Consider the following 27,457-nt stretch of genomic DNA (forward strand, 5'->3'; position numbering starts at 1 on the left):
CAGTCTTCCAGATGCTTTTTATGAGATAAATATATTAAAATATCTACATCAGGGAACAATAAAATAAAAGATAACTATCAATTAATATTATTAATCAGTGTTGATTCAAAAAATTTTAAGTGTATCAGGTTGGCTTCAGCTGTTAAGAAATCTTTGATTATGTCCAAGGTGGATTTTTACCAGGAAGTTTCAGCATTAGGAAAATAATAATTATATTTAAAACAACCATCTAAACCACATGATTCTCTCAAGAGATGCAGAAATAGTACAACAATGATTTATTTTTAATAACCTTACAAACTGTAGGCACAGAGGTATTCGTGTCATTAAAAAAACACACTGGATGCTTTCCCAGTAAATGAAGGAATTAAAATGAGAATGCTTTTTTTCTCTTCTATATTTGATTTAGTTCCAGAAAATAATTTGTATAATGCCATTCTTTTAAAGTCTGATAGAATTCTTCTACAAATCTATCAGGACCAGGAGTTTGTTTTTATTTTTATTTACATATTTTTCTGGATTTTGTAGTTTCTTTGATGCTAGTTCTACTTTCTTTTTTGAGAATGCAAAAGTAACTCATTTAGTTTAGATATAAATATTTTAAAGATAATCCACAAGATTCTTCAATTCAATTAGTATATAACTGCAAATTTTATTTTGTCTTTTCTGTTCTTTGCCATTCATTTATGATTTTGTTCATTTGATTTTCTTCCTTTTTTTTTTTTTTTAATCAAGTTGGCATATTAATTTTGTTAATCTTTTCAAAAAGAAAGCAAGGCTCCAAAGAATTTTAAGAATATACCTGCTCTCCTTTGCAGAAGTAGATCTGAAAGTGTTGAATACTGCATATGTTTTCAAATTTTATTGATGTATTTTCACTGATTACTTTTTGCTTTTCTCCCTCTTAAATGTTTTAATTCTTTCCCATGTGAACACATCTACACGTGGGGAAAAGGAAAAGCTACATGGGGAAATTTAGTCAGTATAAAAAACATATACATACACACACTCATATCCCATGTAGAATTTATCCAAGGTTTCTGACAAAATTTCTCCTAATATTCTTAGAGAGAAGACAGAGAGATGTGAACCAGATGGTAACATAATTGGGTGAATTCAAAATCATTTGAATAGACAGACCTAAAGAGTAGTCCATAAAGGATTTCATACCAACTTGGAAGCACAATAGTTTTTAATTGTTCATCATCATCTACCTGTCTGCTTTGTGCCAGTCTTTGAACTTCTGTTTTCATTGTCCTTAGCTTTCCTTTATACCTTCTGTGCACATTTTAAGTTTTTCACATAAAGCTATCAATATATCAATGTATTTTCTCTCAGAGAATAATATGGATAAAGTTGGAAATGAGAATTCTTTATTTTTCTGCCAAAAGAAAACTCCTTTAGTGAATTACATGACTTTACTTTTCTGCTGAGTAAAGTAAATTTCATGAAACAAATAATCCATTCTCATTTTTGCATTTGACAATTTGTATACTATAGAAAACATAGGAATGCATTCATTATGTGACAATATAGTACTAACACTTTCATTCTATGGTTTTATTGCTATACTAAAAAAAAAAAAAAAGATCAATAGGGCATTTGGAATTGGTTTAGCCTGGCATTTCCTTATTAAGATTAAAATTATCATAGTACACATAGTTAGGTGGCACAATGTATAGCATGTCAAGCCTAGAGTCAGGAAGACTTACCTTAGTTCAAATATGGCCTCATACACTTAATTGCTGTTATGACCTTGAGGAAGTCACTTAACATTGTTTTCCTTTTTCATTTGTAAAATGGGTTGGAGAAAGAAGTGATATACATTTCAGTATCTTTGCCCAGAAAGCCTCAGTGGTGCCATAAAGAGTCAGACTCAACTGAAAACAATTGAACAACAAATATAGTTTTCAGAATCCTCAAGCTCAACATCTCTTGGATTTGGAGTTTCTCAAATATGATTCATTTTCTGTTACCTAACACCTGCTTAAAAATAAAGCTTTTGTTCCATAGAGCTAGGCTGCTGGGAATGAATAGGCTTCTGGATTCTTTTGAAAAATAATCTGATAAAAGCTATTGTTTGTTTCTATGTCCACTATTTTCTTCAGTTAAGGAAACCACATGGTATTGTGGGGAAAGCCTTTGATACAATCAGAAAGCCTAGATTCTCTTTAGCCCTTCTATCAGTTTGCTATGTAATCTGGAACCACTCTCTTAACCTGCACCTTCTGAATCTGTGAAATGACAGGATTGATCTAATTTCTAAAGTTTCTTCTGATTTTAAAATCTGATTCTTAAGTATAGTAATGAAAATAATTTTAGGAGATGAACATTACTAAACTGAACTTCAGCTAAATGATTTGTCAGTAAAGTTATAAATCCAAGTGTAATGTATGCAAGGAAAGTGAAATATCAGTGAACTTGTTTCTTTTTCTTAACATTTCAAAAAATAAATTATTCCTATTTTTACTTTTGTAAGCGTTAAGTAGTTTGCTATATATTATCTTCAAGCATGTCATGATGTGTCAGATGTAAATTGGTTTGAAATCTTAAGTTTCCTTTTCTAATTAATAGTTAGAAAAAATTTTTATTTTGAAGAAGCACAGCTTCCTTCATCTCTTTCTCTGATACCTTATCATTCTTTAGCACTAGAATAAATTATTGCAAAGTTTGTTCAGGTCATTTTTATTTAGCATCTGTGACCTGATGAGTTATATTTGTAAGAACAAGATGTAATTGTCAAATATAATACTATAGAGAGTACTCTAAAGCTGAAGAGAAGAGTAGTCATTGTACTGGAATTGTCAGTTTATATATTTATGGAAAAGGGGGAGATTGAACTGAGTCTTGAAGAATCAAGAAAATCTGGCTAAGTCAATCATTTGCTCAGCAAGTATTTCTTAGATTTCTGCTATAAGCAAGGCATTCTCTCTCTGTGTGTGTGTGTGTGTGTGTGTGTGTGTGTGTGTGTGTATGTATGTATGTGTATGTGTATGTGTATGTGTATGTATTTGGGGAGTTGGAAAGAGAGAAAGTTGAAATCTGGAAAAGTTAATTAAAGAAGATGGCTCTTGTGTTTGGCATAGTGCTTGGTGCATAATAGAAACTTAATAAAAGCTTGTTGACTAAGTTTTCCAGTAAATTAGTGACTCCAAAAGGTAAATGGAGGTGAAAATGGAGAATATTCCAGACATGGGAAGCTACCCATTGAAAAGGCACAAAAATGAAAAATGGAGTGGTTGTGGGTAAAGAACAGCAAAGTGACCAGTAAGCTGAATTATAGTGGGGAATAATGTATAAGAATATTAGAAAATTAAGAGAAATCCTGGTTGTGTAGAGCTTTAAATATGAGAGGATTTTATATTTGCTCCCAGAACCTATAGGGAGCCAGTGCTGTTTGACTGCATGTCTATATGAGGATGATGTGGTGAGATCTGTATATTAGGGAAATGTCTTTTTTAGTTTTAGTAGTGGAGAGAGACTTGAGTCAGGACAATTAGTTAAGAAGCCTGTAGCAATAATGTGGTGGACCTATATTAGGGTGGTAGCTAAGTTAATGACGAATAGAGAGCATATACAAAGATAATGTAGAGATAGAAATAAAATTTGACAACCATTTGGATATGTGATATGAGCAAGGTTGTGAATTTGGATGAATGAAAGAATTATAGTGCTCTCAGCAGTAAGAGGTTGGGTTTTTGAGGAAAATAATGATAAAACTATTTTGGACATGTCTGAATTTGAGATTCTTGAAGGACATTTGGTTTGAATTGTCTAGTCAGCAATTGATGATGCTTTTCTGGAGTGTAGGCATAGAAGAAAGAATTCACAAAGCTTACTCTGACTATGTTGGAGCTGAGGATTTAAGTAGAAAAAAAGTGGGAGTTAAACTTGGAAAATTAGGATACAACTAGTTGATGGAATTTATTGAATGACAGAATGAATAGTTTAGATTTTCTCCTATAGTAATAATTAAGTATTTCAATGGATAATCTCATTGATATACTATAGTTATTTGTGAAAATCATAGTCCATTCACATATTTTCATCCTGTTTGATTCTTTGTCTCTTCCTGTAAATCCTTCAAAAGCTATCTATCTTCAGGTCTTTTGTGTCTTCTAGAATCATGTGGATATCAGTAATAGTCTCATGCTTTCCATCATTCATGCTTGTTAAATAACTAGATAATGGCATGTCATAAAACTTAATATAGTATACATTGCCATCTTTTAGTCCTATTTAGAAAACAGTCTCAAAGATTTTGTTTCTTTAAGACAATCTTCAGACTTTGTAAAGCCTTCCCTTATTGCTAGAAGAGCTAATTTAATTTTAAATTGCATTTATTAAGGAAATTAGACATGATATCTAGAGAATAGACACAATGGTCCCACTATATACTCTGTTGCAGTCACATGTTCATTTCCGAGTTCTTAATTTTAGGAAGAACTTTGAGAATTAAAGTAGACTTAGAGGATGACCAGAATCATAAGGTGTTTTGGTGTCTTGACATATAGTATTGGTAGAAAGTACCAGAAAAGAGATGATAAATTAGTTGTAATCAAATATTTGAAAGACCATGGAGGGGGATTAGACTTACTCTGTTTGAGTCCAAGGGCAAAAGAAATTATGGCTAGAAATAGATACATTTAGATTTGAAATAAAGAAAAAAAAAACTTCATAAAAGTGGAATGGACTGCCTCTTAAAAGTAGTAGTTTCCTTTTTATAACTGGTCTTCAGGAAAGATTGGATGAGCAGTTTTAAACAAAGTTATAGAGGGGATTTCTGTCCCTACCAATTGCTGAAATTCTTTTTTTGCTGTTCTTATAGGAAGAGTAGTAATAAGTTTATTTTTAATTCACCTTACTTTATGAATCATTTTGGGAGAGAAAAATCAGAGCAAAAGGGAAAAACCACGGAAGAGATAAAACAGAAAAAAGAAGTGAATAAAGCATGTGTTGATTTACATTCTATTCAGATTGCTTTGGATCTCAGAACCACTGAGAAGAACCAAGTCTTTCACAGTTGATCATTACCTAGTCTTGCTGTTATTGTGTATTGTTTTACTCAGCATCAGTTCATGTAAATCCAGGCCTTTTTAAAATCAGCTTGTTCATTTTTTTTTTTTTTTATAGAACAATAATATTCCATTACTCTCATATACCACAGCTTGTTCAGCCATTCCCCAATTGATGGGCGTTCACTCCCTTTCCAATTCTTTACTACTACCAAAAGAGTTGTTCTTGTGGGTCCTTTTCTCTCTTTTATGATTTCCTTGGGATACAAACCAGTAAAAGCACTGCTGGGTCAAAGGGCTTGCACAGTTCAATATATTTGGATATAGTTTTATATTGCTCTCCAAAATGGTTGGATCAGTTCACAACTCTACCAACAATGTATTAGTGTCCCAGTTTCCTCCCCCCCCCCCCAACATTTATCATTATTTTTTCTTATCATTTTAGCCAATCTGAGAGGTGTGAGGTGGTACCACAGAGTAGTTTTAATTTGCATTTCTCTAGTCAACAGTGATTTAGAGCATTTTTTTCATATAACTATAAATGGCTTTAATTTCATCATCTGAAAATTGTTCATATCCTTTGATGTCATATTTATCAATTGGGGAATGACTTGTATTTTTATAAAGTTGACACAGTTCTTTATATAATTTAGAAATGAGACCCTTGTCAAAAATACTCTCTATAAAGATTTTTTCCCAGCTTTGTACTTCCCTTTTAATCTTGTTTCTGTTGGTTTTGTTTGTGCAAAATCTTTTTAATTTAATTGCTGAGATTCTTCCAAATCTGTTTGTGATTTTGTGAAACTCTCCCATGTTTTCCATGTTCTAGAATCTTAATCTCTGCTTAATGAGGTAGTTGGTGCCCAGAAATGACAGTAGGTATAATTTGTAATTTGTTTTTTATATCTCCTTCCTCCCTCTCTCCCCCCTCAGTAAACATTGGCAATGCCTTGTGACTCTCAGGGATTCCCTGAAACATCTTCCTAAAATCTTAGTCTATGATATTGATTATGAGAATCTAACAGACCATACTTAAAAAAAAATACAGAGAATCCTATTTTATGTAATTACAAATATAAACATATACTGTCATTTTTGTGACATTAAAAATATGCTGTCTTTTATTTCAGTTGTTTGTATTTGGTCTATGTTAGTTCTTGAAAGGCAAGGACTATGTGACTTTCCATGTACAATAAGTATTAAAATAAATATTTGTTGAACTAATAAAATAAAAACTCTTAATTGTTCAATTTTTCAATCATAATTTGGTGTTTAATAACTTTAATAGTTACATCATTCTGTACTAAGAAGTTCTCTATTGTTAGTAACTTTGTGTTCTACCCTATTTTAAAATCATTTAAAGTAGTTTATTTTACACAATTTTAGTAGTGGTCTTTAGCATCTGTGGTAGTTTAAATTCAAGAGATCTATTTTTCATCAGTTTTGAAATACAGTTTCTGTCTTTTTTAAAATTATAAAACATTAGCCAGATGGCAGGTCTTTTACCCACTAGGAAACAAACAGTTAAGACTCATGCCAGATTCAGGGAAGTTGTTTGACAATAAAAAGTTCTAAAAGTGAAGTAAATTTCAGTGACTAATTCTGATTCTTTTATATGTGTTTAGGTTTTGTAGGTCTCTTTAATCTGCTGCTGTTATGGCCGGGGTTCTTTTTACTTCATTATACTGGATTTGAGGCCTTTGAATTTCCCAATAAATTAGTATTAATGTGCATTGTCATTAATGGCCTAATTGGAACAGTTCTCTCAGAGCTGCTGTGGTTATGGTATGTACTATTTATCTTTATATAGATGTTATTTTTAAAGGATACCAACTACAGGCATTTCTTACCTAACTCTGTTCATTGATCCCATAAAAACTTTTATGCTTCAAGTTTTGAGGGAAGAGTTTTGAGGAGAGAGTAGCATTACCTGGATTAATTGGCCGGGCCATTCTGGAAATGGAGAGTAGGATAATTGAGGCTGAACAAGATTCTAGGACTGATTAAAGTCAGAGAACAAATAAAACACTTTAATTTTCTGTACTTGTTGAAAATACTTTTCCCATGGGGTTCTACAAAGTACTGATTTTTATATTAAACTTTGGGTTGACAGAAGCTTTAGTTGAAAGAAGAGGTCTCTCCTAAGCAGGGAGAGTATTAGAACTTGAGTGTGAATAGTCAAAGACATTTGAGACATGGAGAGGAATTTGGTTTTTGAATATAGATGAATTGGAATGAGGATCCCTGGACCAAGTGGAACTGGGTCAGGAAGGTTAGGAGGAACTGAATTAAAAGTTTTTTAAAGTCCAACCCTTCCTCTATACCTTCTCTCCTTCTTCCCCCCTCCCTCTTTAAAAAAAAAAAAAAACAAATGAAGATAATGAATTCTAGAGAGAGGAAGTGACATGGCCCTTAAGGCCACACAGTTTTGAGTGGCAGAACTTTATTCACAATGCTGTGGTGGTTGGTATCACATTCAATACCTGTGAAGGTGAAATGAGATTTGTGTGTGCAATTCATGAGTGCACACCGCACACCCACACATTTTAATAATCATAGAATGCTAGATATTGACTTAAAGTCAAGGATGTTTAGAATAGGGTTTCTTAATATTTTTGTTATGCATCCCTATGTCACTGTCGTAAAGCTTATGGACCTCTTTTCAAATAATAATTTTAAATGCATAAAATAAAATAGTATTACAAATGCTCATTTATGTTGAAATAAAGATGTAATTTTTTTCCATTCAAGTTCATATGCCCTAATCCTCCCTGAAGTCTATCCACAGACCTGTTATGGTGGAGTCTAGATCCCAAGTTAAGAACTTGGATGAAGAAGGATGAAGCTTCATTTTGATCCCTTTTTTCATCTAGTGACATAAAAAAAAAAAAAAAAAAAACACCTACAAAATTGTATCTTTGCTAGAAATTCATAATATTTCTTTTCTCTGAATGCTTTAACTTCTTTGTTTTTACCTCTTTTATTGCATTTAATGCATTATCCTTTGGATGTTTTTATTATTTGTATATCATACATTTATTTTATGTCCTGACATTTTAAAGAAACTAGCATAATGCCTTGATCTGTTCTGAACAAACACATTTCAAATTTTGTTGCACCTACTTTCTTTAAAGTGGGAAACAAATTCCCCACTTTAGACCTTGCACTTTAGATAATTGTTTTGATTTTCTGTGGTCAAAAAAACTTAAAAACTCCAAAAGATCTATCTGATGGCCAGACTTTTCATGGTGAACTTCGATAAACTTAAGACAAGATGGTCTATAGTCTATGAAATACTTAGTTCCATGATTTTGAACCTTTCCAACTTGGTTGTCTAAGAACCCAGTATCACTTTTATGCCATGATAAAGCTTAGAATGGTACTTTAATGAGGCCTCATATATTGAATTTCTTTTTCCTATTAGGTAGACAAAAATTACAAAATGAGAGTGTTTTTTCCCCCCAGACTTAAGAGTTTTTTATATTGACTTAAACGAAAGGAGGAAAAATTACTTTTTTTTTTTTTTTTTGCTGAGGCATTTGGGGTTTAGTGACTTGCCTAGGGTCACATAGTTAGGAAATGTTAAATATCTGAGACTAGATGTGAACCTCAGATCCTCTTGACTTCAGGGTTGGTGCTCTATTCACTGTGTCACCTAGTTCTCCCAAAAAATTACTTTTAAAAGTAAGATGAGTCCAAAGTAGCCCCATTTTTTTGCTGTTGAAGAAAAGCTGCAAACTACTTTTGTTCTCTTATCATGTCATTTTTCTTGTTTCTATCTGAGTCTGCTGATTTTGGGCAAGTAAAAACCATTAATAATTAGCATAGTATTTTGGTCAAGATACACGGCTACTTTAAAATCTATATTGATTTTATGAATTTCATTATGAAGTATAATGTAATTCTTCAATTTAAATTGCAGTCTTTAAGAAATTTTGGCAGAAATAAATGTGCATTTAAGAAATGATTAAATTCCTGCTGCTTGTCACACCAGATTGTTTCTTCTGCAGTTGCTTTTTAACTTGTATTTTCATAATATTTTGTCACTTTGAAGGTTAATGTGACCTTTGTCATATACTATGATTTAAAAAAAGGAAATGGTGCTTGCCAATAATTAAATTATTAGTGTTCTGTGAGTTCGTTTGTAATTTTAAACATTTGCATGTAATACACTTATGTTAGCTGAATTTGTATTCTTACTATGGTATAAAAATACAAATGATTGTGACTGATCTTGCCAAATTCCTTAACCTCTCTGTGTTTCAGTTCTTTTGTTTACAAATAAATTAATAACAGTTTATTTCTTTTTCCTTTTTTTAAAATTTGACAAACATTTATTAAATCCCTACTGTAGTCCAGACTGTGCTAAGTGCTACAAAGCTATAAAAACAAATGAAACTACCTTTATTTCAAGGAACTTGTTTTATTTTATTTTATTTTATTTTTTTTTATTAAAGCTTTTTTCTTATAAAACATATTCATGGGTAATTTTTCAACACTGACCCTTGCAAAACTTTGTTCTAAATTTTTCCCTCCTTCTCCCTAACCCCCTCTATTAGCAGGTAGTATAATACATGTTAAATATGTTAAAATATATTTTAAATCCAAATATGTATATATATTTATACAGTTATCTTTCTGTACAAGAAAAATTGGATCTAGAAAGAAAAAAAAAAACCTGAGAAGGAAAACAAAATACAAGCAAACTTCAACAGAAAGCATGAAAATGTTGTGTTGTAGTCTACATTCAGTTCCCCCAGGCCTCTCTCTGGGTGTATATGGCTTTCTTTATCACCAACAGTTTATTTCTTGAGTATGTTTTGACAATAATGGATAGTATATAAGTTAAATGGATTGAAAAACTAAAACAGAGACTAAAACCAACATTGTATTAATGTTCAGTTATAGAGATCAAAGTATTATTTTTCATTAACTAGAATTTTTATTGCCTTGCAAAACTATACTTTCTTGATCTCTTTATTTGTGATCGCTGGAAAAAAGTATTCATGATTTTAAGTCACTTGTCTGTCAATAGGTTTTTATTGGTAGCTGTGCAATTCTTTGCTAGATGTTATAACATTTTTTTTTTAAAGACATTTGATTAATTTACTTGAGGGAAATGAAAGAAAATAATTAAAAGAACAATAAGAGACTATATATACAAAATCAGATTCTACAAGTTGTCTAACATATACCTTAAGTATAGTTAGAATTGGTGAAATGAAAGGTATCTGAGGAGCTTGTAGTTTTTATATGTATACACATATCTACATTTACATATATAAAGCAATTGGCTTTTTCACAATTTAGTATTAATATTCCAGACTTGAACATTAAAAATGTTTTAGATTATGAAATGAGTAGAAGGAAGTAGAAAGTACTGAATTTGTTTATCCTTTTTTGTTATTTAAGGTTAAAAAATAATGCAAAATTGGAATCATTTAGGAGAGTTCATTTCTTTGGGATAAGTCTATTCTTCGTTGTGACAGTGACTTGGGTTGGCTTATAAATACTGATTGAATGTTTCCTAAGTTCTTTACCTTGTAATTTTGTTAGCTATCACTTAAGTTACTTCTTGATTTTCCCTTTCTCCCCTTGGATGGGGAGAAAGGATGCTTGCTGTTTCATCTGCATCTTTTAGAGAGCAACTTCTTTCAGTCTACCTGGGAGCACCAGGGAGTTAAATGACTTAAAGCAATCTCACAACTGTTATGAACTAGAAGAAGAACTTCAGCTTAGGTTTTCCTAACTCTGGGGACTTCACAAATAAACATTCTTGTCCTCCCTCCTTCCTACCCCCTTCACCTATATTGTCATAATTTGAATGATTAAATTTTAGTTTGTAATTTCATAGTATCAAAACTTTAGAAAGGCTCATGGTTAGCTTTAAATATATAAATTATTTTTTGATGGAATAAAATATACTATTTAGAGTTTAATTTTAGCTTGCCATAATGTTCTATAGTTATCTTAAATTTTTTTTTTTTAAACTGTTTTCAATTTTTATAGTAAGAATTTTATATGGGTTTGGGATTTCCAGTTTGCCATTGTTGTTTTAACAATTTAACATATGAAACAAAATATTAGATGTGAATTTTAGCTTGCTACCATCAATTTCCCTCCCTCAGTATATAAAATTTATAATGTCTTTTCTTTGATGTTTTCATTGTAGCTTTTATATGCAAAAAAATGTATATTTTATTCTGTTTTAGGGGCTGTTTCCTTACCTCATCCCTGATTGGTACACTTGCACTAAGCCTTACAATACCTCTGACCATAATAGCTGATATGTGCTTGCAAAAGGTAAACTTACTTTTATTGATTAAAGATGATATATTATTAAAAGGGACTTGATCAATAAAGTGTGCCATGATTAGCAACTTTAAATCGATGTTAGTTTGAAAGATCAGTAGTAAGCGTAATATTTTTCTTTTGCAAAAATTAGTTGATATTAAAGGAAATAGAAGAGTATTGTTTTTTCTTATTATGGAATTGAAAATGGCATTTTAGGTCACCTAGCTCATCTTCCTCATTTTATAGATGAGGAAACTTAGGTACATGGAAATTAAATGATGCCCAAAGTCATACAGGCAGTGACTTTCAATACTGGATTTTTGAACCTACATCTACTGTTTTTTCTTGCTTAACATTCTCCAGGTGTAATTATAGATTCGTGAAATTTAGTAACTTAATTAAAAAAAAATTTCAAGTAATAAAAAATGAGTTTTCATTATTTTTATGAGTTTTCAATGAAGAATAAGTTAGTAGCAAAGATAACCTTAAGCACATCTATAAAATTATTTCAGAAATATGACCAAAAATATTATAAATTCTAAGTTGCAAAAATTATGAGTACTTTATTTTCAGATAGCATAGAAATAATGGTAAGTAGCATTGTGCTCATTTTAGGTGAACTTATTAAAAATGAAAGTTTTATTTGTATTTTGTTTTGTGGAGTTCTAATCTTGTTTTTTAATTTTACAAGGGCAGAAGAGCTGTATTTTATGCTTCTCTTCTTAGTATTATATCTTCTAGACTGAAAGTGAGAAGAATATTAGACTTAAACATATGTTTAATGTTAGTATCTAAATTCACCAAAACAACGGTATTTGTGTAGAAAAAAGAATACTTTGATTTTCTCCTGCTCCTATTCCCAATACTAATTTAAGCATTATAATTTTTTTTCTATGACTGGCTTTTACTATATTCTGTTTTGGGTTACTTTGTAAAATTTATCACTTATTGGCCTTAAATAGTCTTGGTAGTTTACTGTATAGAGTGTTGTGTTTGGAGTCAGAAAGACCTGACTTCAGTTTTACCTTCTGATACTTCCTCAGCTGTGTGACCAGACTGCTAACGTCTTTTTTGTTTCAGTTCCTTATCTATAAAATGGGGATAATAGCACCTACTTCCCACGGTTGTTATTAGGATCAAATGAGACAGTAAATGTAAAGTACTTAGTATGATATCTGACACATATATACTTGTTAGTTGTTGCTGTGATGATGATAATGACATTTGCTTCAAAAGCAATTTTGAGTAAAAGAAATTTTACTCTTAATTCTACTACAATAGTAACAACAGCAGCATTATAATAACTCATTTTTATAATTCCTTACAGATTTTAAGAGTATTTTTTTTTTTTATGCTTCATGCCCCCTTGGTTATATCTAGTAGATAGAATAGGTAGTATACCCATTTGAAAAAAATATCCAAAGTTACATAAAGTAGATTAGAACTAAGTCCAGAATCTCAGTTTTCAAAATTCTAAACTCTTTTCCTTTTAGCTTCCCTACAAAATGAAACCTGTTTAAAATATGTAGTTAAATAAAACAAATTCCTATATTGGCCATATTTTCTTTAAAGTATCATTTTATACCTTTAAGTCTATCACATTTTTATCAGAAATTGGGGTACTTTGTTTTCATTGTGAGGCTTCTAGAATCATAATTGGTTATTGCAGTGATTAAAGTTCCTAAGTGTTTCAAAATTATTTGCCTTTACAATATTGTTATTATATAAATTATTCACTTAGTTCTTCTCACTTTACTCACTTTACCTCAGTTCATAAAAATTTTCCCTCACTTCTCTGAAACTATTGCTTCCACTCATTTTTTCCTAGCATAGCAGTATTTCATTTCATATTTATTTTATAGCTTGTTCATCATTTCCCCAATTGATTGCTCTTTGATTTATCAGGGAGATAGATCTGTTAGTGGCTTTCTCTATGTCAAATAGGATATGTACAGTGTAGCTTTTAGGGTATAGTTTCAAATTACTTTGCAGAGTTATTGGACCAGTTCTCAGCTCTATCAGTAGTTCTTTAATGACCAGTTTCTTAAACTATGATTCATACTATTCCCATATGGGGTATCATAGCTGAATGTGGGATCACAAAATTACAATTTGTTATCGGCAAATGTTTAATTTGTGTACCAATATCTATAACTGAGATCATGTAAAAATTTCCTGTGTGTAAAGGAATTGAATGGGAAAAGGTTAAAAAGTTCTGCTTTAATGTATCTAATTACCATTCCAGAATTTATAGTTTTCATTTTTTATAAACTTTTCCATTGTTGATTAAGAGAATTTCTTTAATAGTGATTTTTCATGTAGCTTGGATTTCTTCCTCTGAAAGAAGCCTATTCCTATCCTTTGATTATTAATTGGAGAGTAGGTCTTTTTCTTATAAATTTGAATCAGTTCCCTTTGTATAATAGAAGTGAGAACTCTATTAATAGAGAAATTTCCTGCAAAGATTTAAATATGACATTTAAATAGCATGAACAAATATTAAAATTTTAAAATACTATGTTTTATCCTTATGTATACTTAGGACTTATTCAACTTTTTCATCTAGAAAGTGGGCATAAGCAAAGCACTCTGCAAACCTTGACTCTTTTTTTCCCTCCTTTTTTCATTTATTTATTCATTCATTCATCCACTTATTTATTTAGCATATGTATGGATAATTTGTCCAACAGTGATACTTGCAAAACAAACCTTTTGTTATAAATTTTCTGCTTCTACCCTCTACCCCCTCTCCTAGCTGGCAGGTAGTCTAATACATTTTAAATGTGTTGAAATGCACATTAAATCCAGTATGTGGATACATACTTATACAGTTATCTTGCTGCACAAGAGAAATCAGATCAAGAAGGAAGGAAAGAAAAACTGAGAAAGAAAAAAAAGTGAAAGAAAATAACAACAGAGAGAGTGAGAATGTTAATGTTGTTGAACCTTGACTCTTTTTTTTTATTCTTTTTTCCATTTGACCAGTTTTTTTTTATTATAGCTTTTTATTTACAAGTTATATGCATGTGTAATTTTACAGTATTGACAATTGCCAAACCTTTTGTTCCAATTTTTCCCCTCCTTCCTCCCCTCTCCTCCCCCAGATGGCAGGTTGACCAATACATGTTAAATATGTTAAAGTATAAATTAAATACAATATAAGTATACATGTCCAAACAGTTATTTTGCTGTACAAAAAGAATCAGACTCTGAAATATTGTACAATTAGCCTGTGAAGGAACTCAAAAATGCAGGAGGACAAAAATAGAGGGATTGGGAATTCTATGTAATGGTTCTTAGCCATCTCCCAGAGTTCTTTCTCTGGGTGTAGCTGGTTCAGTTTATTACTGCTCCATTGGAACTGATTTGGTTCATCTCATTGTTGAAGAGGGTCACATCCATCAGAATTGATCATCATATAGTATTGTTGAAGTATATAATGATCTCCTGGTCCTGCTCATTTCACTCAGCATCAATCAGTTCATGTAAGTCTCTCCAGGCCTTTCTGAAATCATTCTTCTGCAAACCATGACTCTTTATAAAAATATAAACTGTCATAACCACAATATGTGCCTAAACAACTAGGATATGTTTAAAATCGGAATTAAATAATTTTAAATCAATTTTCTGCTGAATTTGCTTTAAATACTAAGAGGAATGAGGTATCACTGGCTGTTTTTCATGACTTAAGATAAGATTTTTGAAATGAAGTATTCTGTACTTTCCAGCAGAGGGAGCTTGACCTGTGAATGTATTTCATTCTTAATTGTTTGCAGTCTTGAAGAGAGCAAGCAGAGCTTTTTCACTTTTTCATTTTATAGTTGAAATCTTTCTTTTCCTAATTAAGCTTTAGTGTACTCTATATACATTCCAAATATAAATCCTTACTGGATAACTATGGAAATTATACCTCTTTCCCCCTTTTGCTCCTCTGCATTAGAACTGTGTACTAAATTTGTTTGGGGGGAAAAATGGGTTTAATGTGAATTTCTTGTTGCATTTTCTGCTGCTTAGGTGGCTAATTACATCTTGATGTTTTACTTTACTTTATTTCTTTTTTTAGTTGAAAAGTATTCCAAGAGATATTTAATTTAAGATATTTTAGGAGTCAGAAATAGAACTAATGGTATCATACCTGCCTTATGAGAAGAACAGTTAAGCTTTCTTTTCTTTTCTTTCTTTTCTTTTTTTTTTTTTTTTTTTTTGGCTGAGGCAATTGGGGTTAAGTGACTTGCCTAGGATCATACAGCCAGGAAGTGTTAAGTGTCTGAGGCCAAGGTCTTCCTGACTTCAAGGCTACTGCTCTATCCACTGTGCCACCTAGCTGCCCCAAGAACAATTAAGCTTTTTTTTTTTTTAATATTTTATTTTATTTTATTTAATAATAACTTTATATTGACAGAATCCATGCCAGGGTAATTTTTTTTACAACATTATCCCTTGCACTCGTTTCTAAGAACAATTAAGCTTTAAGAAAAAAAGTTTGATTTCCTTTCTTGCAGTGAATTTAAAATTGTTAACCTAAGTAATTTAATTTTGATAGCTAACATTAAGACATACAATAGCTTGTGGCCAAAAATTGATTCTTGGAGTTAGCCCATGAACAAGGAAGAATAACAGTGAAAATAATCAGGAAGTTAGAAATGAAAGGCAATAAGGAATGAATATGTAGGTTGTTGTTAAGATCAAAGGTTACAGAAAGCTACTGGAAAAGTGTTACTTTTCTCTTGGGTGCAATATGTCTTTTGACTCTATTGCTGATTGCTCCCTTTTTTTCAGCTTCAGAGTACCCAGATTTTTGCTGTTAAAAATAATAAAATTAGGTGCTTTATACTTTATTCTTCTTTAATGGCAGTTTCATAAATGGAAATTTAAGTTTTAACAAAAACATGTTCCAGTAATAAATGAGTTTCCTTTATTTCTTTTTCCAGGTGCAATTTTCCTGGTTATTTTTTGCAGGTGCTATTCCTGTGTTTTTTTCATTTTTCATTGTAACTCTCCTATGTCATTATAATAACTGGGATCCAGTGATGGTGGGAGTCAGAAGAATTTTTGCCTTTATCTGTAGAAAACATCGAATTCAGAGGTAAGTTTTATTTTTTTTTTTAAAGCAAAGTTGGTTTTTAACCATCTTATTAGCTTTGTATTGTTGAGCTGTGAGAAATGAGGATTGAGAGATCCTCTGACAATAATGGGGTGCCCTGGCTGGCCTACAGGGTTTGTGAAAGAATTCACAAACCCCAATAAATACAGGCCAAGGTTTGTGGCAAAAATGGGTTTATTACACTGAAAAGAAAATATTTTCATCAGCGGGCAAAATCCTGTTAGGACTTTTGCAAAAGTCTGGGCACATGATATATTGGATTTCTTTGGCCTTGAGGTAGGGGCCAATCTCCAGGTGAATTTGAGGGACTCATTTTCAACTCAATAGAGGAAAATGATCACCCAAATACATAATCTCATTCAGTTCAATTGGAGTTTTCCCTATAAATATGAAGGAGTTTGAGACTCAGGACCATCCTTCCCCCAAAGATTAAAGGGGATATACATCAGAGCCTTTCCAACCCTTCTCTCCCTCCCTCTCCCCTCTCCCCCTCCCCCCAATATAGAGGGATACATCTATACTAATATGATGGCCATACAATCCTAGCTAAGCCTAGCTTTTGTGAAGAATAGTTAAAGATTGAAGCAGCTAAGTGGTGCAGTGGATAGAGCACCAGTCCTGAACTCAGGAGGACTGGTCTCAGACATTTATCACTTCCTAACTGTGTGACTCTGGGTAAATCACTTAACTCCAATGGGTAAATCACTTAACTCGAATTGCCTCAGCAAAAAAAAAAAAGAGAGAGAGAGAGAGAGAGAGAGAATAGTTAAAGATTGTCCTTGATATGTGTAATCTGATGGATAAAATAATAGTAAATTAATACTTTGTAGGCATGTTTACTTTTGGGGTCTAGATTTTTAGCTTAATAAAATTTTATTTGATTACTAGAGAAAACAACAACTTTATTGTACTTAATTTAGACAGAGAAACTTTAATAGGATAGAACTCTTTTTAGAACCTTTTTTTAGTTACCCTGAATAATTTACTTTTTATTTTATTGTAAAGAGTTCCAGAAGATAGTGAGCAGTGTGAGAGCCTCATTCCTTTGCACAGTGTTTCTCAGGAGGATGGAGCTATCTGCTGTTCATAAATTATAGGTATGCCTTTAAACACATTTGAAAAAAAAATTGGTTGTATTCCTTATGTGTGTGCTGGCATTAATAGTGTTTAAATGTTGTGGTTTCCCAAAACAATAGATTTCCCATTCATTTATTTGTGGTGGAATTATCCGATTTGCTTTTTTGACTAATATAACAGAAAGATGAACAATGTCTATCTTGGGTTTTTTCCTTTTTATTAATATGCCCTTTTTTTTTATTAATATGCCAGTTTAAGATTAAATGTTTTTCTTTGTAGCCTCATTCCCTATACATCACACATAATTTGTATCTATATGACCAGACCTGTGAATTTTGATGATTTTTACTTAGATTAAAGGACAAGTAACTGAGACAGAGAAGTCTGAGAACAATGTAATTATAGAGAGTGAAGTAGAGCATATGGTACATGAGACTGGTAATACTGATGAAATTAGTGATGGTGAAGTTAGTGGCAGTCACAAAGTTGTTAAAGTCCCCTTTTGGTTCTTCATGAAAGACTTCATGAACCCGAAATATTAATTGGCAAAAATGAAAGCTTATTATTGGATAGGAAGGCAGTTTTGCTAAGAGACTGACTTCTTTAGTGGCAAAATCCTATTTGGAAAATGGAGACTGACACTGAGGAGGAATGCCTTCTCAGTGGGCAGGGTCCTAGAAGCAGAGCAAGCTGCTAATTTAGACCTTCTGCAAAGAGTGAGTTCAGAAGTTGCTCTTTAAAAGGAGTCTTGAGACTCCTAGGTTGAAAAGGATGCCAAAGTTTCTAGGCCTAGATGCTTAATTGGTATCTGGCCCAGATCTCTAATTGGAATTCAAACAGTCTGGCATCCTCAAAAAATAAAAAAGGGTGCTTTTTGACCAAGATTTCTAATTGAATAAAGACACTTAACTTATCTGGGAGGATATGCCTTCTCCAAGAGGGCCTGAGACCAAAAGGGAACACAGTTTCGAAGTAATAATTTTAAAGGGAACACAGTTTCCCTCCCTCTTCAATACTGCATGGTTCCAGAAAGGAGACCAGATGACTGGTTGTTTTTATAGGTTAGGCTGAATAGAATATTAGATCTTTTGCAATTCTTCTCAGAACTGTATGACATTACAGTAGGCCAGTGTGAAAATTGCTAGTGAAATATAAGCAATATTCATTACAGTAGCCAGTTTAAGAATTGCTAGTGAAATATAAGCAATGTTAAGATAATTTTATCTAAGAAATATCTATTCTAACATAGTTTTTAAAGCATAAAATATTAAGAATTATTATAACCTACAATTAGATTATAATCTAATGATATTATCTTTATTATTTTTAGCTTGAAGATGAAGCACTAAACAAGCGAAGAGACAATCTCTAACAAGGTTATATAGAAAAAATATTTCAGTGCCTACTCCAAATTTAAAATAATAGTTTCAGTTGTTTGAAACTCTAAAATAAATATTTTCTCCTCATTCTTGTGTTATTAAGTTTTATAAGGAACTATTTTGCTACAAACATCACTACAAGTATAGGATATTCTGGTTAATCTAAAGAACCGACTTGCTTTACAGATCTCATGGGGTTCAGTTGGTGAAGTTGTCAAGGAAGAAAAATGCTGAAGTTCAAGAGACCTTTTGTTTTTACATTTTTTGTTAAATGCTGGACTATAGAACTATTTGTAAGAAATCCTCAAAGTCTTTAGTTCATTTCTTTTAGGAGAAATGCAAAAGGCTATGGTGCCTTGTAGGTACGGATTATATTTTTGCTTGTACAAGCTGTTGAATATAAACACCACAGAAATGTAGCTTAATTTATGAAATAATGCATTTTTTTTCAAATCTGAGATTAAAAAATAAATCTTTGGAACAGGATCTTTTGTTTTGTTATACATATACTATATAATTTTTGTAAAATTTTTTGTAGCATTATGTGCCTTATGTGTTTGACGATCCAGAGCAAGTTTTTAAAGGGGAGATAGTATTATAAGAAGGATTAAGTACTTCTCAAGGTTATTGATATATAAACTTGACTTGCTAAAGCTGTTTAATATAAAGGTTGAATGGGTCAGTTTTCAATGAAGAAATTTTCATAATGGAATAGTTTAGGTTGATGCGATATGGCCCATTATTAAAATAAAGTACTGTTTAAAGTGTTATTTGTATGTATGTGTATTACAAATGAGTCAAACAATTACTAGCTTTTCCACAAGCTTAAATGTGTCCTTTTATTTTAGAACTATAAACTTCCTTAGTTTTGTATTTCTAAATGAGCTTTTAAATAATTAAACTAAATTGAGAGGCCAAAAAGAGATTGTCACTTGAGAGTTTTGTTTGTTTTTGTACCTTAATAAAAAGCCCACTAAGATAAATTATACACAAAACATTTAGCTCTAGATATGTTTCTTTAGATTCTTGAATGTATCCTACTCTGCAGCTGCTCTTGGATTCTTAACCACTGTAGATGGCAGGGAATTGATGAATCTTCTGATTTTTCCATGCTTATAACTAATGAATAGCCTCTTCCCTTTTCAAGTTTTTAAAGAAAGTAATTTAGTTTTCATTAAAACTACTAATTAGATTGACATTTTAAGATTCACTTTGTAGCAATGTTACTTTAATCTGCTTCATTTAAATTCTTAAGTTCTGTGGCAATAGTTTTTAAGCATTCTTGTTACTGAATTGTTACTGAAAGTATTTTTACATCATAATAGTTAGGCTACTTTTTTTTTTAATGCAGCATCATAGATAAATATTTGCCCACTTTTCCAGAACTAGTGAAAGTTTTAGCCAGCCCAAATTAATTTCATTTTGGTTCTTTGTGTTATCTTTATATATTGTGTAATTAGGGAAAATGAAAAGTATTTTGTACTTATTTTAGAATCATCATACTCATTTGGACTTAAAATTATTAGCACATGCTCTTAATTTTTTTGCTGCCTACCGTTTACTTAAGAAGTGCCTTTACCAGATCCACATCTATAAAGAGGGAGATATAATAAACAAATGAAAAAATTTGTCTTCTGAATTTACTAAATGTGTTGGTGAAAGAGTCAGAAATGATATAACTCAAATGAAGTTTGGTGATACTTCCCTACTTGGGGTTGTTGCTCATTCTCATCGACTAATTAGGTTATTTCATAACTACAGTGTGGCAGTAGAGATTTATTCTCAGAGATAATTGAAGACATTTAAAAATATTGTCAGTACTGAGAGACAGTAAATTCTCCAGCTACCTTGCTGATATTTAGAGTCAACTTCTTCAAAGGGTACTCTTTTTTTTTTTTTTTTTTTTAATAGGGATTCTTTCATCCCTTTGGCAATCTGAAGAAACTCATGGACCATTTTCAGAAAAATGTTTTTAAATACATAATATAAATTCATAGGATTACTAAGAAAACCAGTTTATTGAAATATAGCTATCAGAATATATTTTTAAAAAGTTTAAAGACCTCAGGTTAAGAAGCTTTGATCTAGACCACAGCTTCTTAAATGTTTTCCATTCACGATCTTTTTCCCCCTAATAAATTTTTATGTAGGCCTAGGTGTATAAATATCTAAAATAGATATACAAATCAAACATTTACTAATAGCATAATTTTGCAACCCCACATTGTTACAAGACCTCATATGGGGTCACAACCTATGTTTAAGAAGCCTTGATCTAGGTGAACAGGTAAGCTTATTAACATTTGATTTCCTCATCTAGTTTGTCTCCTTTTTTGTTGAATGTTCTCCAGAGTTCAGCAATTTGTTTTTGTAAAAATGGAGAGGAGAGATGTGGGAAAGAACTTTATCTTTTCCCACTCATTGTCTAGCTAACAGAAGAATTTGTGTATGGATGCGTGTGTGCACGCAACTTTTATTTTTGTTTTTGCACAGAGGAAAGGTAAGAAACCTATCTATGAAAATTAAAAGTCACATCTCATGTTCTTGATAAATATTAGCTTGGGTATTGGTGACAAATGATCACACACATTCATCCTCTAATGCACAGGTTGCCTCTTCTAATTTCTGCTGAACCATGTTTAGCCTAATAGTACAGACATAGTTTTGTTATCTTGAGAATTTTCTTCATTCTATACATAATTTAAATGTCATTATTATGAAATCTGACCTTGATCTAGAAAAGCTTGCTATTTTTTTTGTTACAACAGATTTTTTTTTTCTTTCAAATGAGCATCTGAAGGAACTATAGTGGGGCACTTTTAAAAATATCTAAGATGAGTGAGTGCCTTTTAAAACCTAGGAAAAGCCATTAGGGTATATTGGCAACCAACTATATATATACTCATTTCTTTAAATAATGTCTCATATGTTATTGAGATGTTGGCTTTTTATCAGAATGCCTTAATTAATTCTTTACATTAAGCTGATTTCCCTTCCCTCCCCCTCATTCATCTGCAGCTAAATGAATAAGGTAGTATGTGAAGAAGTGACTTAGCAAGATTAAATGAATATTCTCTCAGGTATATTGCTTTATTTTAAAAAGAATGCTAATATCTGCTTTAAAATCCATCACTGATAGCCAATATTATGTCAATTTGGGATTCCACAAAGCATGCTACTGTCTATAAGCCAGGTTTTCCTTTTTCCTTTTTCTGACACAATATAGTATTCACCTGTACTGTTTGGTTAGTTTAACCAAATAGACACTTAATAGAGTTTATTGACTTAGAATGAAATATGTTTTAAGAAAGGAGGCACTAATTAGGAAATCATCCTGGGGTAATTAAAAGGAATGATTAAGTAGTATAAATTAAACATCAAATTTATTTAGTTCTTTTAATCTTCCACTTCTCTCTATATGTAAAGGAAAGAATAAGCAAGAGAACATTATAAGTAATGCATAAGAACTTAGTGCAATGGAACAAGAAGTTAATGGGGGGAGGGTATCTGAAATTTCAGTGAACCAAAAATTTAGTGAACCAAAAGTTTTTTTTCAGGATCACACAAGATTTAACAACTTATGCTTTTTTTTTTCTCCAAAATATGCAGTTTTCAACATTCATCCTTGCAAAACCTTGTTTCAAATTTTTTCTCCTTCTCTTCTCCCCACCCCCTCCCTTAGACAGCAAGTAATCCAATATATGTTAGCTCCTTTAGACAAGTAATACAATGTATGTTAAACTTGCAATTCTTCTAAACATATTTCCAAAATTATGATGCTAGATAAGAAAAATCAGATCAAAAAGGGAAAAAAAATGAGAAAGAAAACAAAAGTCAAGCAAATCACAACAAAAAAGATGAAAATACTATACTGTGATTTACATTCAGTCCCCCCAGTCCTTTTTGGACACAGCTGGCTCTCTATCACAAGTCTATTGGAACTGGCCCGACTCATCTCATTGTTAAAAAGAGCCATGTCCATCAGACTAGATCATCACATAATTTTCTTGTTGCTTTGTGACAATGTTCTCTTGGTTCTACTTGCTTCAGTCAGCATCAGTTCACGTAAGTCTTTTTGGGCCTCTCTAATATCCTGCTGATAGTTTCTTACAGAATAATATTTCATAACATTCATATATTGTAGTTTATTCAGCCATTCTCCAACTGATGGGCATCCCACTCAGTTTCCAGTTCCTTGCCACTACAAAAAGGAATGCTACAAACATTTTTTCCCATGTGGGTCCTTTTCCCTTTTTCATGATGTCTCTGGGACACAGGCTCAGAAACACTGCTTATCAAATGTATGCACAGTTTGATAATTCTTTGGGCACAGTTCATCTTGCTCTCCAGAATAGTTGGATCTATGAGCTAAAATTTTAAAGTAACAACATATCTGTATTTAGTTTGACAGATATCACAGAATTCCATCATGAAATTCTCTTTATGACATGTTTCATTAACACTTTAAAATATGGCAAAAACTTTTTTATATCAAAATGTGCTTTTTAGACCCTTAATTTCTTTATAAGAAATCTGTGCTCTTGTTTGGATATGTATATAAATGATACATAGGACAATATATCTTTTATAAGGAATGATTCTTAGGAATCTCTATGTAGGATTTGTTTTGGGTCCTTTAGGCTGAGCTTCTTGATCAGTACCTTATCAGGTACTTTTATTTTTGATACCTAGTGTTTCGCATAGTACTTAATATATAGTTGGCATTAAATAAATGCTTTCTGGCTGAATGATTTACCTTATCTCATATAAAATATGAGGCTCTGTGGTGTCACATTACAGAATTGGCCTCTAGAATCAGGAAGACCTGAGTTTAAGTTCTGCTTCTGACACTCATATGTGACCTTGAACAAGTTCACTTGATTTTCCAGAAGAAATTAAGCAAATTGATTAAGGAAATTCCTCACTCAGAGTTCCTTGCATTGATGATGCACTAGATAAATAAAAATAAAAACTAAAATACAAACCATTAGAAATGTGTAATTATGGTAATGGAAGGTTATTCTTGCCCTTGGATATTTTGATTCATCTTATTAGAATGCCTTGAGAACACCTTGTTTCCGTTCTGATATTCTGATTGAAAAAGTAGACATCCACATCATAAAAAACAAGTCACTTATTATGAACAACAATGCTTATACTATAAAGTATATAGGACTTCAGTTTGCAAAGTGCGTCTACATATAATATCTCAACTGATCAGTGTGATATTGTGGGGTGGGATAGACAAATAATCATATTTCACAAATGATACAGGTTCAGATTAAGGGTCTTATCCCAAGGCTACTTGGGTTAGCCTTTTTTGTCATTTAAAAAAAAAAAGCAAAAACAGAATCTAGTAGTCTCAATTTGTCAAAATCACATAATGACTGGCATAAAAAGAGGAAAATTTTCATTTGCTACTTAGAAAAATTCTTTGAAATTTGCTTGTGAAATGGTAACTTTAGAATGAAAAAGGCCTGAATCTTTGATGGCATAGACATGAATTAATTTTCAATTCAATTTACTAAGTATTTAGTAGCATGTTAGTTCCAGTACCATGACACTAGTTAAGAAACCTTGTTATGAGACAAGTTCTATGGCCTCATATTGTGTGGGTGTGTGTATGTAGGGAGAGGCATTGTTTCAGTTGAAAATGTTTTTACTTTATTTCAGAATTGATACTTTCTAAGATTTCTTCCATAAAAGCAAAAGAACTACTTTAATACTTATTGTCCAAAATATATCATTCCAAGTATGGCGTTATTTTCCTTTGTAATTATTTGGTAGTTATTTTTAACTCGGGTACCATTGAAATCAATATGATAATGCCCACTAATTTCAGTAACACTTTTTTTTTTTAAGCAAAAAAGCTTAATATACAGGTTGGAAAATGCTGATAATAAGTCTTTTCCTGTATGGTACAAATAAAAGTAAGTATAGCAAAATGTCATGATCGAATTTGGACTTTGTGTTGTATAAAACCATGGTGTATTTTACTTATTTATTTATTTTACCATGCACACCCAAGTACACATGAGAGATAATATAGTGAGTATAGGGAAGTAAGAATCTCTACACCAAGTTCTAGTTCCAATTCTACCACAATTAGCTGTTGTAACCATGAGCAATTTATGTATCCCATTGAAGTATAAGTTCCATGAGTTCAGGGACTTATACTTAAGACTTTAAATCTCTAGCCTTTAACAAAGTATCTGGCCCTTAGTAGGTCCTTAATAAGTTCCTGTAGATGACTTGACTGCTCTGAACTTCAATTTCTTAATGTATAAAATGGAGGAATTGGACTCTGAAAGTCTTTTTTGAGTTAGATATAAGTTTACTATAAGAAAAATTTCTAAATAGTTGAGTTGTACTCAAGTGGAAAGTGTTCACACATGATAAGCTTCAGAGGTTAACTTGTTAGGATTATTGTGGAAAGGATTCCAGTTCAGCTGCAGATTGGATTAGCTGATCTCTGAAGTTTTTTTAAAATCTGGTTCTTGATTAGACTAAGGTATCTTTGTGGGCTATTTTATGCTTTTTCTGATTTTAATAGGTTAAACAGTTTGTTGCCTGCTAAAGTTTTCATACATGGAGCATAGTCAATGTGTTTTATTTTTACCAGCAAAATTCTTTCAAAGTTTTCAAGTCAAAATATAGTTTATGTGACAAGAATTTAAATGTATACCTGACACTGGATACATGATTATCTTATTTCAACAATCCTTCACATAAATAGAAAGTGAAATATCTGTACCTTGCCAAACTGTTGACTATGTTTGTTAAATTATGAGTTCTTTGCTGTATCAGGTTTTATCCTGGTGGCACAATAATGTTAATATATTTTCCTATGATAGTAATTGACTACCGTTTTATTGGAAACTTCAGGCCACAGGCTACTTAAAATGAAATTCAAAGAAAATGAGATCAAGTATTTTGTGAATGTGGCTTTATAATTTAATGATCATAGTTACTATTAAAGTAATAACTGAGTATTATGAATTTAAAAATCTTAATGTGGGTTGTTTAAGGTATTTTATTAAAGTGATTGTACATTCTTTAACTTTTAATCCCAACTTGTAAGAAAGATAAAATAAACATAAATGAAGACACATTTTCCTCCCTGGACACCTATTTTCTTTTCTACTGCATAGATTGGCTTGAGCTAAAGAATTAAAAGTTTTTAAGGGTCTATTGGGCATGGCTTGGATTTGTACGCAGAAACAAAATGAAGTATCTACAATCTTCTAGAAAGCCTGGGAAATTTTAGCTGTGAATAAAGTGTATTTAAGAGTAGGAGAGGTGAGGCCACGTTCTTTGAATATTATTATACAACATTTCATTAAAATACTGTTGGAACATTAACTGGGGAAAAAATCTTTAAAATAATAAATTGAGAAAAAATATTCAGAACATTAAGAATTTTTATGCCCCTTTTCTAGCATAAAGTAAATTATGATGGTATAAAAATCTATTTCATGTATCATAGTGTAACAGAAATAGTGAAATTAGTACATTTTGAAGCAAGTCTTTATAATCAAGTGTGTAATGGAATAAGATTACCTATGTAGAAGAATAACATTTAGGGTTGAGAGATTTTAAAGAAATTTTTAAAAACTGTTTTTTGTTTTTTGTATAACTTTGTGCCATAACTTAAAATATCATTTCTTAAATGTTTTAGCATATATTGCATTTGCAAATCTGTCTTGGATCAATATAGTGGTTGCTCTCGTAATCAGCATTTTTAATATTTCATTTTATCTTTCTCCATTCAGTAGGTGGCCTTTTCTAGGTGAGTAATTTACATGACAATCATTAGAAAGATAACTAATAGACCCAGTCAGGTACTTGCAGTGAAATATTGTTACAAATGAAGGATAAATTTCCTCATAAGATTAAATTTTTTCAGGTGCATTCTTATTTGATTTAAGTGACATAATACTAGTTTTGCCTAATGTTTATTACAACTTTTGGTTTTTTGACTCCACAATTTTTAATAAAGTATCATTCTTAAGAAACTGACATTTGAAATTAAAATATAAATAGAATATAAAATTTTTGAGATGCCTCATTCTAGTTTTTATGGTACAATGGAATCACTATTAAAAAGAATTAGGGGTGAGTAGTTTGAAATAACATTTTCTGTAGCATTTAATTGTTGAATTGGGAAAGATGGATTCTGATACTCAAAATATTTTTGTATCTGTGCCAAATCCCTGTGAAATAAATGTTTTTTTTAAAAAGTAAATCTTGTAATGAATTGTTTGTATAAAGTCATTTAATGTAAATTTTTAAAATTTTCTGTGTATTTCATAATTATTTTATGTCCATAAACTACATAAAAATCTGTCTGAACTATAAGTGTTTTGTTTATAAGACTTTTTATTGAAGCACTTAATTTTATACATCTTTAGCCTAATTTAACAGACTTAAGTAGATCATGGAATACTGTAAACATAATTTATCTAGAGTAAGCCAAAAACTTGCCAAATTTTAATGCTGTTGTTAGGAGAAAAAAAATAAAGAGGTGGACTAGATGAAAATATAATTAGATGAATTCAGAACCGAATTAGACATATAAGAAGGACTTC

At 31.3% G+C, this 27,457-nt stretch overlaps 1 protein-coding gene across 2 annotated transcripts in view; it reads left to right on the top strand.

Annotated features, from left to right (window-relative positions):
• The window catches only part of SLC35F5 (solute carrier family 35 member F5), a 60,942-nt gene extending 33,828 nt beyond the window's left edge, over nucleotides 1-27,114 (top strand). For both annotated transcript variants that reach the window (XM_051985768.1, XM_051985769.1), the window contains 5 exons: nucleotides 6,641-6,800; nucleotides 11,228-11,318; nucleotides 16,241-16,395; nucleotides 17,419-17,510; nucleotides 18,821-27,114. In XM_051985768.1, the coding sequence (XP_051841728.1) occupies nucleotides 6,641-6,800; nucleotides 11,228-11,318; nucleotides 16,241-16,395; nucleotides 17,419-17,503 (491 nt within the window). In that variant the 3' untranslated portion in view covers nucleotides 17,504-17,510; nucleotides 18,821-27,114. The remainder of the gene's footprint in view (nucleotides 1-6,640; nucleotides 6,801-11,227; nucleotides 11,319-16,240; nucleotides 16,396-17,418; nucleotides 17,511-18,820) is intronic.
• The last annotated feature ends 343 nt before the right edge of the window (nucleotides 27,115-27,457 follow it).

Source organism: Antechinus flavipes, chromosome 3 (genome assembly GCF_016432865.1).
Source record: "Antechinus flavipes isolate AdamAnt ecotype Samford, QLD, Australia chromosome 3, AdamAnt_v2, whole genome shotgun sequence".
Taxonomy (NCBI): Eukaryota; Metazoa; Chordata; class Mammalia; order Dasyuromorphia; family Dasyuridae; genus Antechinus; species Antechinus flavipes.